This window comes from Symphodus melops, assembly GCF_947650265.1.
Source record: "Symphodus melops genome assembly, chromosome: 7".
Classification (NCBI taxonomy): domain Eukaryota; kingdom Metazoa; phylum Chordata; class Actinopteri; order Labriformes; family Labridae; genus Symphodus; species Symphodus melops.
Window position 1 is genome coordinate 15,364,038 of NC_136697.1, and position 19,522 is coordinate 15,383,559.

Here is a 19,522-nt window from a genome sequence, read left to right on the forward strand (position 1 = left end):
TTCTCTCCAAATGGCCTTTTTGAGCACACATTTTCGGAAAAAGTGGAGCAGGGCAAAAGACGAAGACGATGGACGTTTCTTATAGTTGGAGGGTTTGGAGACAGACTGAGGACACACACGAGTGTTAGGAAACGTGGTCAAGTGTGTTTTGCATTATACGACAAACTTCCATGGTATTGTTTCCCAGTTTTGCACAGATCACATCAAGAAGAAATAAGACAACCGCATTTTGGGGGGTTTTATTACAAAAATATTGATTGTATTTTTGGTTTACACAGAAACATGAAAAATACAACGTCTGAGTTTCTCCTTCACTCCTTTGTTCGAACATGCGTCACAACCACTCAGAACAATCACTTCCATTCAATCAACCACCCATGTATTAACGTTATGCAAAGCTCCACATAGCTAACACTACATCGGCAGACAAAACACACACACACACACACACAATACACACAACCACACACACACATTATCTACTGTTCTGACTACAGCCACGAGTATACCACACATTCATCCACATGCTCTCTGTTGTTAGAGCATTAATGTTGTTATTAATATGAGATTTTTAAAAAACCAAACAGGATTTGATAACACCATTCATTTCATGTTGGTCATGTGTTTCATGATTGATACGTTATGGCTGTTTAACAGAACACAGTACTTTCGACTGGATGTCCACCCCGCTTCATGAGGGAGAGACGATAAACGTTGAGTCATTTCTTGAACTCGTGACAGAGTGATTCATTTCACTGACTTAAAGAGACGTGACTTTTCCCAAACACACTTGATGAAGATCTCAGTGACATAATCTGTCTGCAACTTAGAAGTGGCAAACATGATTCAGTGACTTTTTTTTTTTTTTTTACCGAAGGCCCTCAAACAGCAGCACTATGAGCTGTAATTACCTCTGCTGGGTAAATGAGACTTGAAAGAACGTCTGTTTCTGCACAACTTCTAACGCTCAGGTGTTCATCACGGCGTCCTATTTGCTGCATTTTCAGATTTTTTTTGTGGCTCCCCGTTCAGGGAGACATGGCAGCTGTCTGATGTTATTATTCAGCCCTGTGAGTTAAAAACTTTTCATAATTTAAAACAACCTGTTCTGAGGTGAGAGCACCACAGCCTCTCAAATCAGATAACATGAGTCTCATGATGCTTTTCCACCAGCTAAATGTTAAAATATACCTCAGGTATAAGAAACATTCGTCATTCTGCTGCTGTGTGGAGCAGAGCCCGGCTGTGATCAGGTTATTACTGCACAACCTCAGACCACGTCCTGCTGTCAATCTTCTTGTAGTGGATTCTCTGGAAGAAAGTCTCCATTCTGTCTCAGTTGTCTTTCGACATGTAACCCATGTGCGTGTTGGTGAGGAAGTCACAGGTGGGGATGCTACTGACCGCCTGGTGGATGTTCATGGCTGAGATCTCTCTTGGAGCCCTGCAAATACCAAATGTTTTAGAGTTAGGATCCTAACGATTAAGATCTTACAAATCCAATATTTGGACTGTATATCCGGACTATCTGTTGGTCCAATATTACTGTTGGTGTGTTGAGGGAAAAGAAAAGCTTTAAATAACCAGAATAACAATCTGCTGGCTTGGAAAAGCTCCAGATATGCTGAATGTGATAGAACATTTGAAAAAAAGGAGCACTAAGCAGGTTGCATGTTAGAGAGGGTAGAGCAAAAAAAAAAAAAAAAAAAAAAGAGGCTGACCTGTTCTGAGGGGATTTGGCGTAGGCCCCAGCCAGAGCCTCTCTCAGGACGTCACTGGCAAACTGTTCAGTAGCCTGCAGTACACACACACACACACACACACACAACAGTACAAAGGTGAAACACTATAGAATATTGTGCAAGTGTATTTTTCATACTAGTATTTATCATTGTAGTCAAGGGTATGCTGAGGGAATGATGAGCTACTGTGAAAGGACAACTTTTTTCTCTGCTCTGGCCCTTTGAGTGACCGACCTTCAGAATCATGGCTTCTATAGCAGGTGCAAACACGTTCTTCTCCACCTCAACCGGCTGGAAGGTCACGCCAATCTGAGGGAGACACATGAGGCATCAGATAAAGACAGAAATAATTCTTTTTCATCAAAAATAAATAAATAAAAATCTACAAAAAAAAAACAAAAAAACAAGAACTTAGAGGTAAACGAGCCAAACATTGGCAAAATGTTAACTTGGCTCCTGACCTGCTGAGCTGTTTCACTGACAAACTGAGATGACATGCAGGGGCCCAGGAAGAACTTTGGCTCCACGTCAGCCTCCTGCTCCTCCTCTTTAACCTTAAGTTTCTGGCAGGGAGGAGTCACGGTGACTATGTCCACTATCTCGTCGTCCGCCTCCTCGGGTTCCGTCTTCAGCAGAGCTTGCATCTGCTCCAGCCGCAGCACCAGTTCCTCGCAGCTGCTCAGGGTCGTCGGGCACTCTGAGAAACGGATTCAAATGCGCATTAGATGCACCATTTCACGCAGCAGAAAGAAAAAAGAAAAAAAAAAAACAGCCCCTACATTTGTGTTTCACTCAGCGGCTTCATGTGTGACTGTGTCTAAAATCGAGATATTTGTGCAAGAAGGAGGGATGAGGGGAACACAAATACAGATCATCATTTTGCCTGGCTCAGGCAGCGTGTGACTCACTGAGATAAGCAGCCCCGTCTCTCACCCTTTACTGACAAAAGATGGAATTAATGAGGAGCCCGTGTGCGAACAACACACTGCTGTAGCACAAACACTGACGCTGCACACTTGCCTCCCCCTAAACACAAGTGGACTACAAAAACCACGACTGGACACACTGCTTAGCTGAAGAGGCAGTCCACCCACTCGCGCAAAAAAAGAAAAGAAAAAACCCCGAAAGGATCAAATATTGATCCAAAAGTAAAACTCGCAGAATGTCAAAGTGTGAAAACAATAAATAAGCTCTTGAAGAAACCATGCACCAGAATCGCTGGCACACTCACCGGGCTCGTTGTCGATCTGCGTGAGGATGTCTTCCATGGACTCGTCATCGGTCCTGCGTTGAGGCTCGAGGTCGGGCGGCGTGTAGCCCCTTTGCCGACACCACTGCACCACCTCTCTGGTCTTTGGGGGGGTGAGGGCTTGGAGCCGGGGGGAGCGGTCCAACACATCCTGGACGACGCGCTTCACGGCCACAGCTCGCTGAAGCTAAACAGGAAGACATGAATGACATGAACGTGTCAGCTGTGGGCGGCTTCATAATGCACAGTGATAAACTAAAGTTTAAAGACTTTAAAGCGCAGACACATGGGCACTCAGAGTCCGGGCTATCCTCGTACTGTTGTGTGATGTTCTTTGAGCTCCTCTGTCCCTTTAGCTAGATATAAATATCTTTGTCTGGTCTCAGCTAAGAGCCTTTTATAGCAGTGGAGAACAGGCTGCTAAGACATGGGGCGGACTATAGGAGATATTGATGAACCCATTAAGAAGAGATGAGAGATAACCAGGCATAGATAACACATCTGACCGCATAGATGGGAAGACATGATGCAAGCAGAAAGCTCGCTGAGTCAGGCGTCCGGCACCGAGCACCGAGACAGATTACACGGACAAGAAAAGTGCAAACAATGCAAATGATCAGTGGCACTGAAGACGCTCTGAAACACGCAGGGGGAGAGGCTGCTGTCGCTCAGAGACATGAACGTACTCTATCAAAGCTTTACTCAATGTGATTTCTCTGCATGCAAAGCACGGAAACCTCTATCCTGGTAAAACAAGTGACGTCACTTCCTGTTTTAGAAACAAAACCAGGAATGTTGCTGTTATCTGAACAGAATAATATAATTGTCATTAATAAATGTAATGATCACGTCTCCAGCCACTGGGAAATTATCCAGCCTTTAAAAAGGACCAAAACAGAAATAAGTTTGACGAAGAGAATCAAAAGAATTCTCAGAACGGATTCTAAATCCAGAGACCATCAATTATTTAAATAAAAAGTCTTTCCTTTTCTGTTGCATTAATATTGCAGTTCCACACGTACCTGGGCTCAGGTGTGCTTTATTAGTGGGCACCTCTGTCATGTGTTTGTATAGTCTCGTGGGTCAAAACTTTAAGTCAGAAAATATGGAAGAATCAGATCCCTGGTCTCGGCTTTTCTTTAAACATCCGTCTTCACAGCTGATTTATCAGCACTTTGACTCCACTGAGGCTTTGTAATCACTCTAAAGTGTGAAGAACTTACAGCATTCAATGTGCACACACACACACACACACACACACGCACACGCACACGCACACGCATACGCACACATATGCAGAGAAAACACCAAAAAGTCACCTCTGACGCTCTGCGCTTGCCAATATTCCAGGAATAATACTGCTCTGTGGAAGCGGCACAGAACGGATGGGAGTCCTCAGCTGAACAAGCCAAGAAAGAAGGAATCAGAAAGCTTTTAAAACACACCGGTTTAGTATTCATCTATAGTGTTTGTGGTGCAGGCGAGCTTACTTACTCTTTTCAGGCACAATAAGGGGGAACTTCTTCACCACGTGTGTCAAAAGCTGCATCATGGTTTCTATGTGCTCGGTGCTGAAGAGGAAAAAAACACGAGAGATCAGTGTGCTGGCAAAATATTACATACAGCAGGGACAAACGTGGCTGAACGTATCGGAGACAAGCTGATGTACCAAGTCCACAAGAATCCACATCTGTGTGATGCATGTCTGTCAAAGCAGCGAGGGACCGCAAAGTTCTGTTTCAGAGGCGAGGTGGAAAACAGCAAAACTAAAATGGAATCAAGTCCGGTGTTTCAGTTCAACGAGTGGACCTGTAAACCAAAGTTTAATCTGGCTTCAATAGTGTTTACTTTGGTTTTAATTAAATAGATAGCTGATATTTTCACATCATTTTGAAAAAAAAAAATGAACAGAGACATTCAAAGGGACAGCTACAGTAACTGTGACGTACGGACGTATTCCGCTGAAAGTCACCATGAATTGTTCAGAGGTTTTGTTATTAACTGTTGAATTGTTGAATCAGATGTACAGATGACATGTTGCAGAATATGAGTGTGGACGGTGCCGTCTGTGTTTTATGTTCACTGGTCATCAGCCGTCTGAGCGGATGTGACTGTACTGTGATTACTGATGTTGGTGGGGCTGCTGTACAGAGAATACATTATCTGTGGATCTCTCTGTTGAAGTGACGTGCTGATGATTTGTGTCACGCTCACTTGATCAGGTCGTGTGCGGCGTTATCTGCTCCTTGCTCTTGCTTGACTGTGGGAGCCGCAGAGGTTGCGTGGACAGGAGCGGTCACTGGGGGCGACGGAGCAGCTGTGACAGCTGTGCCAGCACCTGGCTCTGTTTTCACTGAGACAGCACAAAGAGACAGAGACAGAGATTAATTCCAACAAATCCACTCTAAGGGGCTTGAGGCTGAAGAGAAAATAAATTTCACTACTAAACTACATTTTATGTTAGACGGTCACTCGTTTCCTCTATTTAAAATTCAACTCTGTACTTTTCCACATTTATAAAACTATTTGGAGTGAGTGGGACAAATACAGATTGGGAATAAAAGATAGAAAGAGTGAGGAGAGAGTGGAAGTGGACCCCTCTCACCTTGTGCCAGAGGCAGGGCAAGGGAGGGGTGCGTGGCTGACAGGACTCGGGGAGGCTCCAGCTCCAGCCGAACCAGGGACAGTGGAGGGAGCAGCAGCACTGGAGACTGGGCCTTTAGACACCACTAGACACAGAAGAAATCACACACACACACACACACACACACACACACACACACACACACACACACACACACACACACACACACACACACACACACACACACACACACACACACACACACACACACACACACACACACACACACACACACACACACACACACACACACACACACACACACACACACACACACACACACACACACACACACACACACACACACACACACACACACACACACACACACACACAGACAGACAGACAGACAGACAGACAGACAGACAGACAGACAGAGGAATGATGGATGGCCCATTAGGTAAATGGTTTTAACAGACACATGATAGATGGTAGAGAAGGGAGAGGAATGTGTAAGCATCATACTGACATAAATCGAGCAACACTGACTCAGTTTGGAGAATCAAACTTCTGTACAGTACACTCCTATAGTAGCACTCTCTTAAAATCTTTTGAGAAACATCACACTATGTTTCACCCTATGTTATCAAGAGCCTTGGTGTAAAAGATGTTGATCGCTCTGTTGCTGTGCTACGTCAATGCGGCTTCATCTTTTATTCAAAATGTCTTTCTACTGCCTTTTATCTACTCCAAGGAGGGACTCAGATTTGATTATTTCTTGAGATGCAAACATTTTTTTGTTTTTTTTCAGAACAGACGCATCAGATGAACTAAACGATGAGGCAGATTGGGCAAACAAATGCTTCCTCAGTAATAGTCACCTTTCCCAACTGGCATCAGTATGGTCTGCAGCCCTCCAGAGCCCGTACCGACTGCCAGCTGCTTGAGCTGGTTGGCAGGGATGGTTAGGACTGTCTGCTGGGAGCTGGATCCTCCAGAGTGGATCTTCAGCATACCTGAATGCAACACAATGCACAACGAAATGAGAGGAAATATGAGGCTGAACCAAAGTACTTCTTTAAAAAAAAAAAAAAGAAAAGAAAAAAAAAAGTGTAGGACATTTAGGTTTCATTCTAAATACCAGAGAGAGTTGCACCTGTCTTCCCTCCTCCTGCCGCCATTCCACCAACTAAAGAAGCTCCGGTGACCAAAGGCGTGCTGCCACTCTTAGCTACACTCCCCGCAGCTGCACCTTTGGACATGCTGATGACTGGCATGTTGGTAATGCCCTTGGAAACTGTAACCACAGCCCCGGTGGTAGTGGCGGCACCCTTTGTCATTGTGGCGGAGTTGCCAACACCCTTCACCAAGGTAGCCACCGCCGCCTTGGAAAGGCTGCCTCCGGCGGCCGCACTGGCGCTCTTGGCTGCGCTGATTACTGCTGCTTGGTTCGCTGCCACGAGAAGAGAGTGGTGCTGAGCGGCAGACTTTCCAGCTTCGGCAGCCTGCACAGAACACACAAAGAAACGTACACGTCCGTCAAGCAGCGAACAGAAACACTTTTGACAGCTGACTTACCCAAACAAGGCTCCACATTACTGATGTTCTATCGTGTGTATTATTGGAACATCACAGGCAAATAACAATGTTTTATTTAACACTAACTAATAACATGTGAGGACATGAAGCTCAAGTCAAAAAACACGTTACAGTGTGCCGTCTACTTTGCTCTGGTCCAGTGTGTTTATCAGCGCCACGCCACTCTCAGACGTAGACGTGCAAATCAGGTCACCGGCTGCATGGAATGCTCAAAGACAAAAGAGTAACTACCCCTCATTAAAATCCCTCAAAAATATGACGAACAATCCTGAAAGGGAAGCTTGTTTTTGCAGAAACATCCACAGAGCATTTTGGTTCTGTTACATATCGTAAACACGTTTGTTTTTATGTGTCGTAGCCTTTAGGAACGTCTCTTTTTCGTGTGTTTTTTGTTTCTCACGTTAATGAGGCCAACGACTTGGGATCTGGAACCCCCCCACCCCACCCCACCCCACCCCCCGCTGTGGTTACTGCTAAGAGCTCCTCTCACATACTCAACATTCAAACTCTGAAATTACAACACTCGGTAGGTTTGCATGCACAGTTAAGTAGAGATACTGTGGTAGCTTGATTAGGCCGTATAAATTAGACTACTGTTCTTTTCCCAGTAAACGAGTACAGGAGGAGAGTTGATTGATTAACAGAGGCATGTCCAATGTGTCCATCATGGTAGGTGGTGATATTCCCCCTTTCAGCTAGTTACGTGTGAAGGACAGATTACATCACACGCCAAACAGTCGACAAGTTAGCAAGTGGAAAACTCTCCTCCTTCCTACCTTCCTACTTCACTACGTTTAACTTCTTCTAGTGACACTAAATGAACTTTCTCGTCTGTCTAAAAATGTGCTGTTCTCCTTCAAGCGCTCGCCATGTTGTCGTCATGACTCTGGAAAACACACCGGATCAGCTTTCTTCTACTTCCGATTTTTTTTTTTTCCTTATGGAAAAGCAAGTGTGTCAAACTAATTATTTTAGTCTCAAACAAAACAAACCCAAAAGATCACTTTAAAGACGAAGAAGAAGGGAAAAAAAGCAGCTGTCAGGAGGAACAAAACTAGAAAGGCTGATAAACCCGCCTGTTGTTGGCCCGCCGCTGCAGCGCTTGCAGAGCTGGGGGTGGAGCTAGCAGCAGTGATGACTCCGCCTGTCATCCTCAGTGTGGTCGTCCCCGGCTTGGACAAGTGACCTGCTGCCGCCGCTGTGACCGTCTTCACCGAGCCGTCAGACAACTTGACCTGTGTCCCCTGGGAACCGCCCACCATCTGTCAATCACACAAAGGCACACACAGACGGATCACACACAACACGTTTAAACCCAACGACGAGCAAGTGAAGCTCGCTCTTAACCGTCCAAACTGGGCTTAAAGAGTAAACAGTAAAGGGACAGTTAGGAGTGATAAAGACAGTTATCATTGTTATAATTAAGGACAGAGTCAAGTTATGTTACTGATACTGACCTGAGCCAGGATGGCCGCTTTCTGACCAGCTGTCACCCGAATGGCCTGCTGGGTAACATTAGCTGGAGATGATGCTGCGTGACCAGCTGAACTGGAAGCTCCCTGCTTCCCCGAACCCGCAGCTGGCTGTCCGACCAGAAAGGTTCCCTGTTTAACATGGACAGTCTGAGGATCTGGGTCGTACTCAAAGCTGCTCTTCAGAGAGCAAGGTAGTGTACGTGTGCGAGACACAAGGGGAATATTCTTTGAGCTGCTGCAGGAGATTAACGCAGACATTGATTTAATATCAATCCTTTACAAAGCTGAGGATATTTTTGGATGATTAGGACAAACAGTCTGTACTGATGGTCTAAATGTAGTGTGGAAAAACTCTGCAGACAACCGCATCACGTTCTTGCGAGCTGAACGCACAGACAGCAAAGTTCTACAGCTGAGCGCAGGATCAATGCAGCTCTAATGAATGTGTCTTACTAAAAACACAGCAGACCTCTCCTCTAATCCTCTCTTTGCTACAATGCAAAAAAAAAAGCTGAGAGTCACCAGGGAGACAAAACACATCTGCATTGTGTTTCATGTCATACTGTGGAAAAAACATATTAAAATAAGTAAAATATATTTTGTTTTTTCTTTTTCGCATATGAAAGAAAATGTGAAAGTTTTCAAAAGGCTTTGATCCAGCACATGATGCAATGCTTCAAATATGCGGCGGGACATCAACGAGAAAATACGCCGAACGGGATGGCCTGTAACGGCTGCACTACAGCGTTAAAATACATTTATCTACCCACCTGTGGGGTCTGTTTGAGGATGTAGGATGTGTAGGAGAGGTTTGAAGGCAGACTGCTTGAAGCGGAAGAGGAGGAGGAGGAGGAGGAGGAAGTCTGAGAGCCCCCGGCGCCTGCTGACGAGCTGCTCTGAGACTGCTGACCTAAATAACAGACAAGCACATTCACATCAGCCTCAGATCTGAAAAAAATAAAATAAAATAAAAAACAATCCTGTTGTTCTTTATACCTGAAATCACAGCTCATCCACTCATTGTAGTCATTGATACCATGGAGATAGTAATATTGACTTCTGTAAATGTGTGCTTTAGATAAAGAATAGGATGCTGCTGAATCTCTTTAACCTCATCTCAATATGACGAGAAGTGTGTTGCATTAGGCAGTTTAGCTCTGGGTGCACAGTAAAAGGACTTCTGGAAGCCAGTGATGACTCGCAGTGACTCAGTGTCCAGAAGGTAAAGTTGGAGACATTATCCGTAAGTCACTTCAGCAGTGGCTCTCTTTCTGTCCCCCTGAAATGTTATGAGCCAGAAGCACTAACATGTCTGAACCCAGCTGCCTCCAGCTTCGGCAGGAAAATGAAGAAGAAAAAGAAAATGTCAGGGCAAAAGCAATCGAGCCCAGATACTGAATCACCTGCACACTCATGTATCGGTGTCAGTCGAGCTAAAACCGACTTCCCGCGACGCTGCTCATGTTAAACTTCCATGTCAGAGACAAACAAGTGAACAAATCAACAGCTGTAGCTCATAACAAAGTCAGGAACGCATTTCTACAGTATGTATTGCACAAGCCTTCAGTTAGACTCAAACAGGAAGAGAAAAACAAAATAACCTTCTTTTATCAGCTTGTGTCACCTGTTCTTCTGCAGAAGAACTGGAAATACACATTCAGCAGGAAATCATCCTCATTCATATTGCAAGACTCTGATAATGAAGCCCTGAGCCAATAAACTGGAATATCAGGCGTGACACCACTAACTGTGTCGCTTTGGTGAAACAAGCAGGTCTGAAAACTTCTCAGTACTTTGGAAGAGGTGGCAAGTTTCAAACTGCTCTTTTCAGAAAATTGACTGAACTGCTCTTGAGTTTTTAAATGGTCGCTCAAACATCCAGTATGTTGCTGCACGAGCTCGTTGTGAACCATTGCTCTACAAACATGTCTGCTGAGTAACGAAGAAACTGAAGTGTGCTGGGTGGTGTCCAGCATCAACCGACACAGACGCGTTTTCCCCACGTGTGCATTTAGAGAGACAGATGAAAGGACGCAGGGTGTCTCACCTGCACTGGAGGCACGGAGGATGGCTCCCTGAGGGATGAGGAGCAGCTTTCCCTTCCCTGACGGGTTTTTACTGTTGGTGGTCAGGTAGAGCTTTGTTCCTGGAGGCAAGTTAGCTAGGTTGGCCAGGTTGTTGGCTGGCAGCTGAAGCGTGGCCATCACTGAGGAAATACACAGAAAGAAACACATACTCACGCACACAATAACATAGTTATTATGTAGAATGAATACATTTATTTTGTCTAAATCTCTTAATAGATGTGAATGAAGTGAAAGCTCATGTACACTACAGAGACTGTGTATTTTAATCAGAAAAAGTGTACTCATGTACAGAAAACACATTCATGCATTGTATTCATGAAATGGTGCTTCCTCAACTTTTGCATGATGTGACCGTGTACGAGTGTGAACTCTGACCTCCGCTCTTGCCACTTGAACCACCCGCTGCCTTTGCAGCAGCCTGCTGACCAGAGATGCTTCCTGCTCCGCTGACGATGGCTTTAGCGACCCCTTGAGCCAACACCTGTTTCCCGCTCATCACCTTGGAGACAGAGGGGTTACCCTTGGCAACCAGAATCTGTCCGCTGCTGATGGCCACCTGTTTCACCGCAGACTGGAGCGTGGAGCTTACAGGGATGCCTAACATCTAGAAAGGAGTAAAAGTTGGCCATGTAGTCTTTGAGTAGCTCTTACTTTTGACATCGTCTCGTGAATATATCGGCACGCTAACGTGGAATAGTTCATGTGAATGTGAGGGAGTCGCATGCAAAGTCAGACCTTGCCAGTTGTGGCTCCCGTGGGCCCTCCTGCCTGTTTCTGAGCCGACATGGAGATCATGTGACCTCCCTTTACTGCGACAAACTGGTGAGCTGCTGTAGCAGCAGGTTGCTGCTGGCTGGTTACTGTGGAAACCATCTGCTGCTGCTGTGTGGAAACTTCCCCAGGCTCCTGCTTAATAATAACCTGCACAGGGAGACAAGATTTTTTTTTTTTTTTTTTTTTTTTTTACAGAAAAGGACACGCTGCCTTGAAACCACAACAAGTTAAAGACACAGCAGCCGTTTAAATGGTCTACATCTTCCCTCTTATTAAAAAGTAATAGTTTAATGAGATAGACTTTTAAATTATAACGAAGTTCTCCTCATTTCTTCAAAGAGACTTCAGGCATCAGAGCTGAGAGAAGATATCTGTTTCTCCCCAAAAAAAATTTCAATGCATTTTTTTTCTTAATTGGCATCATTTATTCATCAAGGAGATGTTTTTATGCTTCCCATATGTTTGTATCTGAGCTCGCATTTACTGCTAACTTCAGAAGCCCCTGCAGAGAACGCTCAATCTTTGTGGATGGTGAGGATGATGATGATGAAGAGCACGAGGGTGGAAGGATTTTACACTGCAGTGTTGACATTGTGCGAAACGGGAACCATGAAATTCTCTCAGCACCCCCTCCTATCACGAGAATGATGTCCCATTTAAATAGCCTGCCAAGGCACTCACAACTGCTGAAGATAGCACCCCTGACTGCTATTAATACCTCCCCGCTCTGTTAAAGACACAGACACAACAGACGGAGGCCGTCTTCATAGTGACTGGAACAGATCGATGAGAAGAGGCGCTTTAAGTCGTCTGATTTTATGTTCAGAGATGACACTTTAAAACGGTGCCAGCTCACCTTCATCCCTGAGGAGAGGAAGGTGCCGGTGTGAACTTTTGGAGCGGGAGAGCGAGAGCCATGTGCAGCAGACTGTTTGGCTGAGGGACTTCCTGCGGAGCACAAAAAGAAACACCCGATAAGACATCAAGGAAACGACTGGACTCCTTATGTGTCACTGCAGCTTCTGTCATCCTTTCCACAGATATTAAGGCCCCTGTGGTGCAAGGTGACTGTTACCTGCCAGGGTCACTTAGTTTGTGTGTTAGAGTCAGAGCTTTGGCTGCAACTGTATTTTTTGCTGTTGAAGTTTCATACCTGCTGCTGTAAAAATCGGTTATATCCCAGGGCTGGTGAATCAGCCACGACACCCACATCAACCTCATCTAGCTTGATAAAACATCACTTAATAGCACTCCTGCCCTGCTGGCAGATCTGGTTAAGCTGTGCATTAGTGCAGGAAGTGTGGGAGGGGCTAAGAGAGGGTGAGAACGGTTGGGGAAAGAGCACCTTCGTGCTGCTGATGTGAGCTACATCCAGAGCTACAGATTATTGCACACCATAGATTACAGCGAACACACACACACACATATAAACACAAAGAAAAACTTGACAGGAGTTTTGGGTCTTGTGCTCCTAATCTGGCCATTAAACAGAGCTGCTCAGTCACCATGGAAACCGCTCATCCAGCAGCTATCCTGCTGGCTCACCACACGTCATAATTTATGAGCACAAAACAGGTAAGAAAAAAGAGATGCGTGGCTGAAGAGAAAAATAAGAGAAAATAAACAGACAGTTTGGAGTACAATGAGCGGGATAAAAAGGGGATACAAGGAGATGAAAAGGAGAAAAAGTACCAAAAATAGGAATAGAAAAACAGAAAAGCCTCGCAGGTATTGTTCATAATCTCCTCTGCTCTGAGTGCATTTCTAACAGCGCATTTTTACATTTGCACGTGGGCGGCTCAGATACTGCTTCTAGATTTTGTTGCAGGTCCACATCCGATTTCAAACAGCACTTTGACACCGAGTGGGAGTGGGAGTACCTGCGGAGGTGGCCGATGAGGAAGTCATGCCGATCACCTGGCCCGGCTTGTCGACAATGATATAAGGGTTGTTGAGCACTGACGAAGAGCTGTGCTTGCTGTGGACCGGGGTAGAGGTGGTGGGGGTGCGAGGCAGCGGGGAGTGGCTTGGCGTGGAGATGGGAGACCCTGTGAGGCAGAAATAGAAACGACTATCAGATAAAAATTGATTTTTAATACAGATGAAAGCTATTTTTCAAAGCGATGACAAGATTGTAGAGCCACTTGAAATTCGGACATGTGAGTGATATTACTCAACATCACAAAGTGTCTCATTTGAAGAGGATTTTTGGAATCCCTGTGACACCGGAGGGAAACATTTACCTGAAACTATTTTACAGCTCATGGTGATAGGTTGAAACGATTTCCCAGGAGACTCTGTGGGGCTTGGCGGCTGTCCTTGAGGGACAATCTTACAGCTTGCTGTGATGGGCTGGAAGGCCGAACTGCCAGGGGAACCCAGAGTGATCCTGTCGCTGACTTTGGGTCGGGTTGGGGTACGTTCACCGGCGAGGAGGGAGCTATGGCTGCCTGCAGGCCTTCCTGTCTCTGCCTTGATGAAAGCTGGGAAAAAAAAAAAAAGGGAGATCAAATGAATTTGACACTCCTTAAAAGTATTATAAATGTAGAAAAGACAATCAATCAGCTTTAAATGTCACATTCTGTGTGTACCTTTGTCTGCGCTGGGATCTTGTGATATGGGAGAACTGGGGCGGCCATAACTTTGGGGCATTGAGGCGGACAAGGTGGGGCTGGCTGCTCTGCGAGTCACCTTGGAAGAAGAGGGCTGAGGGATGTAGTCGTCCCCTAGAGAGTTCCTATGGAGCTCCACATCAACCACCTGGAACAGATATAGCACAATTCCAGAGTAAAACACGGAGAATAAAGAAACGTCACTGCAGGAAACAGAGCGAGGGATTCTAACTTACAGTTTCTGCCCCAAGTGTCTGCAGCCCCGTGTACGTCCTGTCCAGCTGAAGGACAAAAAGGACAAATAAGTCTTTAAACTTTAGAAGTCTTGGATTGAAGAGTACCTAACTATAATGAGAAGAGTAAGTAAACACTGCGTGTAACAGAAGCTTGTTTAAGGATAAAGAGGAAAACAAACAAGCGTGTTGATGCAGTCTGTAATCTGGTCTGACCTTTAGCTGGTGGATGATGTCAATACGTTTGTTGCGAGGGTCTTTGAAGTGGATCTGGATCCTCACAGGAAACTCACCCCAACCTCGGCGAGTTAAATGAAAGGGCGGCTCACTGTGAACAGAGGCATTCAGACATCCTTAAATAACTTCATCTAACTGCACATCTGGGGGGGGGGGGGGGGGGGTCTACAAAAAAACAAGTCTACAAAAGGATGCGTCACAATGATTTCAACAGAGGAAAAAAAAACTAAGCTTCCATCTTGGTTTCAGACTCAAGACTTAGTTACTAATCTTCTATAATCAATAACTAGAAGGGCGCTCATCTTTCTTCTCTTTGAAGCTCGAGGTTCGCAGACTCACAGAACAGAAACTGATCCGACTGCCTGCATTTACAAGGCCATGCTGATGTGCATGCAAATGATGTTTCTGTTCATATAAACCCAACGATTGATGCCGGTTTTTGTTCCTTCTTCCTTTCAGACACCCTCTTCATCGACATTCAGGCTGTGTGTCGTATCAGCTGAGAGCATTGGGCCTGCGTGGGGTTCACCGGGAATGAAGACCCCAGTCAGTCGGGAGGGAGCTTACGAGCTGCTGCCACGGCAACGTGAGCAGTCTTGTCATGCTGAAACAGCCAGGAGGCTACAGCGCGGGGCTGAGGATTGCTGACTGAAGAAAGAGATTATTTATTCAAAAGCCACGGGCACATTTTAAATCCTTCGCAACTTCTGGAGGATAAGAACTCAAATGAGACGTCTTAATCGCTGAACTCGAGGCTGTGCGACGACTCTCGACACACTTCAGCGCTTTGGGCTGAGGCAAACACTTCACACGCATGTTTTTCCAAGTTTCAGCAACCTGTGTGTGATTTAGGTGTGCCCCCTATTAGTCATACTGTTGTTGACTTGAAGTGTGACTCACTCCACTTAACGTCACAGGCCTTGTAATGTGCGTGTTTACAATCTGGATAATGATTATTATTCATCTGCATCAATTATAACCTCCTGCAAGATGGAGGTAAGAGTCACTCAATGTAAAATATGACTTTCTACTTTCAGGCATGACTAAATATCCACAAGGGGGCGCTGCTTTGAAAAAGATTAGCCTAATTGTGTGTTTACTGCTGAGTGTGTGTTACACAATGTGGATATTCAGCAGAGTTTTTGCACTTGCGGGCAGATCTGAACTGTGACCTGAATTAAACATGATGTAGACAGTCTCTTACGCATCCAGGTGTTCCTATCCAAAAATAGTTTCGTTTTTTTTTCTCTCTATGTGCTGCCTTGAAAGTAAAAAACAACAATAACACAAGACAGGACGACACCTAACTGGAACAAGTTCATCCCTGTTTCCTAGTATTCCTATTTTGCCTGAGGGAAACATGCAAAACACCAACGTGTGAATAACAAGGGGGAATCACTGCTTATATCAGTAGTGCTAGTCGAGTAGTTCTTCCAGTACAATGTCTGCCTGGGGAAAAAAAACTGTGTAAAAACAGACGGTAACAAACCTGACTTCCACCAGGTCGTTGGGTTTGTAGCTTGGATGCAAGAAGAACCAGACTTTCTTCACAAAGTGATCAATGCTGGGTTCCCTCCTGGAGCCCCGCACATACACCATCCACTTATGGGTCGACTGGTCGTTTTCTTCTCGCTTATCTGGAGGGATGTACCTGAGAACGAGGGACAGAGTTGAGAATCGGCCAAAGATAATGGAGAGTGGGGAATGAATTAGTAGATGTGAGGGTCTTGGATAGGACAAGAAAGACTTTCAGGATATACAAGAGTTTAAAGAAGAACACGTATTATTTGCTGGAGGGTCGGATGGACTGTGAGGGAGCGAGCGCTCTTTCTTGGTATTTTACTAATACCCACTTGAAAGGAAAGAAGGTAGGAATGGAGGATTACGTTTCAGAGGAAAAGAGTTGCATTTAAAAACAGATTATCATAAATAAACCTTGTGTGAACATTTAATGCAAACACATCGACACAGCTGTACAAAGAATCTAAACGTGCATTCCCTTTAATGACCTGATCAAAGCTCTTGTGTCAGGTTTAGGCCCTCAGGTACAACTATCCACTGAAGTACATTTGAAACGATCTCAGTTAGCCCTCCGAGATATGTAGTGTGCATGACATATACTGGCCCTGTCAGTCAGTATTCCAAGAATTAACATTGGCTTCATATTACTCTGACCCCAGGGCTCTTTGGGATCAACAACATACCAGGGGGAAATAAACTTGAAAGACGGCGCTTTTAAACTGGATCGAGACTGTGCTTGTAGAAAAAGACGTTATGAATGGAGGCTCGGCTCTTCAGTGCACAGTCATGCAAAAACAAGACAAATTTCACCGATAGGCCAGGATTTCAAACATTTTGACACAGAGCTATTTTACATTTAACCTTTCACACACATATACAAATATTTACCTGAGACAAATCTGATGAGCCATTTAGAGTCTAAGTTAGTTACGATGTCACGACTGCACTGAAGAGAATATTTAAAACTTTACATATTTGTGTGAATACATTTGATCACAGGAAATGCTGACTACAACATTTATTGCTCTCAGCTCTGACATAATTTTCATGTAAATGTAAAGATTCATGGTTTTTATAGAGATTTGTAGGATTACATGTTTCAGGTTTTTCAGTCGTTCTGACCTATGATTCTGCAACATTTTCAACTTAAAATGGTAATAATGACAAATAAGGGAGATGTAATGTCTATTGAAACCTACTCATGACCTTCATTAGGCTCCTCGTCTTAAATGGAAATACTTGGTCAACCACTAAATGTCATAAACATCACTGAGTATGTCATACTTAGGCTAGGTTTTTTTTTTTTTTACATACTTGGACACATTTCCAACTACGATTGTCTTCTTTGCATAGAGTCTAGAAGCCTCATTCCCAGTCGTGTGGTAGGTCACCCTCTGCTCCTCGCCAACGGACAATGGCACACCAAATGTGTCCTACAAGAAACAAACAAAAACAATACACAAGTATTGTCAGACACAAATATGAAAGATTTCAATTGACACACTTGCTTGGCTTTCATCAAATATTCAAACCATCATCAGCTTTACTAACCTTGCCTGTATTGCGTCCAGGTCTGCGCTCCTGCCTACTGCTGTCCTCTCTCCATGCCCCCTCTGCTTCTCTCTCAGCACCGTCTCCTTGCTGTGAGAGGGACTCGGACTCTGAGTGGGCCAGAGAAGGAGTCTCAGAGCCCTGGTTCAGAGGGGAAGAAGAACGGGAAGGAGACTCCAGGAACCGGCGGATGGCTGGATGGTTCAGCACGGCAGGGTCACTCTTTGCAGAATGCTAGGATTAAACACAAAAAAACAATTCAGGTGTTTATTTCTGCTTCAATATACTATTTCCTGAACACGTGACAGTTTTAAGCATATGGACATGTTGGATTTTACCTCTGAAAACTTTGTAACGCCAGCATTGGCATAGTAATTGGCCACTATGCAAGCCCTTAGCTTGTCCATCATCCTCCTGGCTTCATTGAGTCTCTGAAAAAACAATACGGAAAAATTAAACAATGACAGCAGTAGCTCAGTCCGTAGAGACTTGAGCTGAGAACCAGAGGATAGCCGGCTCAAGTCCCAATGCGGACTAAAATATTTGGTCTGGTAGCTGGAGAGGTACCAGACTACTTCTCGAGCACTGCTGAGGTGCCCTTCAGCAAGGCACCAAAACCCCACCAGCTCAGGGAGTGCACTCTGACATCTCTCCATTAAAGCATGTGCCCAGGTTGCTTGTACACGTGTGATTCAGGTCTGTGAGTGTTAGAAGCATGTCTCTAAAATAACAGAGTGCGAACCAGAATCTTCCCCTCAGAGATTAATAAAGTATTTAAAATTAAATTTATAAAAATGTGAACGTCTTTTTGGATTACAATATATGCCCTACCGCCCAAACTGATACAAAACAAGTGAAAAAAATCTTAAATATCATAATACATACCAGACTTATGACATCTATCTCATGCTCTTTGTTTTTCATTTCCAAAGAAAACTGCTCCCTTATGATGCTTTCTATCTTCTGTACTGTTGCTTCTCGGGCTGACAAAGTAAGAGGAAGATCTATTAAAGCAAAAGAATCACAAGAATACAAACACATGTAAGCTGTCAAATCACGTAAAACAGCTGAATAACTTTCAGAGCAAAAACTCACCATTATGTTCATCCGCTTTGTTTCTTTTACTGTTTTGGACCAGAGAAATGTCATCATAGTCGGGGTCATTGCCTTCTATTTTCCTTTTAACTCCCGACATGTTTGCCTGTTAATTGGAATATATGAATAAAAATGCCCATCAATGCAGTTGACAGTGTACAATCCCAGTTATTATCCCATGTCCAGATGTTGTTAGCGTTGAATTAGCAGGCTAGCAGAGAAGCTGCTCATGCCAGTCGTTACGTTGAGCAAGGGTAGCTAGCTTGCCATGCTAACCTAACACTACTATTAAAACCCGTTATCCCATTATTTGCTTTATCAAACATTTTCAATTAAACGTGTTTAAGATATGAGGAGAACATTCAGACAACAGACAGTCTCTCGCGACCTTCACGTAAAGATGCATCCGAGCTTGTTCAACCTGCCGGGCACTATTAACGTTAGCATCCGCTATCCTTGTTTGCTAACGTTAGCACACTTTAGCAGATCTACACGTTTTCTAAATCTGTTTAAAATACAAACTTACAGGAGTGACCTGTGCCGCAGAGCAACGTTTCTCTTTCTGACGTGTTTTAATTCCTTCAGAGCATATCCTTTGCTTTTAATATTAAACACACACACACTTGTGTTTAGTGAATGGCTAATTCTCGATGTGGACAACAGAGCTAAAGAGTGGATCTGCACATCGGCTAAACGGCCACCAGGCACCACTATTCTACAAACCACATTACGCTTTCAATGTGTCACATTACAATCTCTATGA

At 44.5% G+C, this 19,522-nt stretch overlaps 1 protein-coding gene across 1 annotated transcript; it reads right to left on the bottom strand.

Moving 5' to 3' along the window:
* Nucleotides 1-223: 223 nt before the first annotated feature.
* yeats2 (YEATS domain containing 2) lies at nt 224-19,232 on the bottom strand. Its single transcript, XM_079347650.1, is given in 31 exon segments — nt 224-1,444; nt 1,722-1,795; nt 1,977-2,051; nt 2,204-2,439; nt 2,974-3,178; nt 4,311-4,390; nt 4,486-4,562; nt 5,206-5,344; nt 5,597-5,625; nt 5,627-5,720; nt 6,457-6,591; nt 6,717-7,080; nt 8,251-8,436; nt 8,632-8,778; nt 9,420-9,559; nt 10,697-10,855; nt 11,112-11,340; nt 11,472-11,657; nt 12,367-12,458; nt 13,391-13,558; nt 13,754-13,993; nt 14,102-14,270; nt 14,359-14,403; nt 14,572-14,683; nt 16,082-16,243; nt 17,428-17,546; nt 17,665-17,898; nt 18,003-18,095; nt 18,550-18,647; nt 18,760-18,865; nt 19,148-19,232. Coding segments are annotated over 31 exon segments (4,320 nt in total). The 5' UTR covers nt 19,166-19,232; the 3' UTR covers nt 224-1,335.
* Between the last annotated feature and the right edge of the window lie 290 nt (nt 19,233-19,522).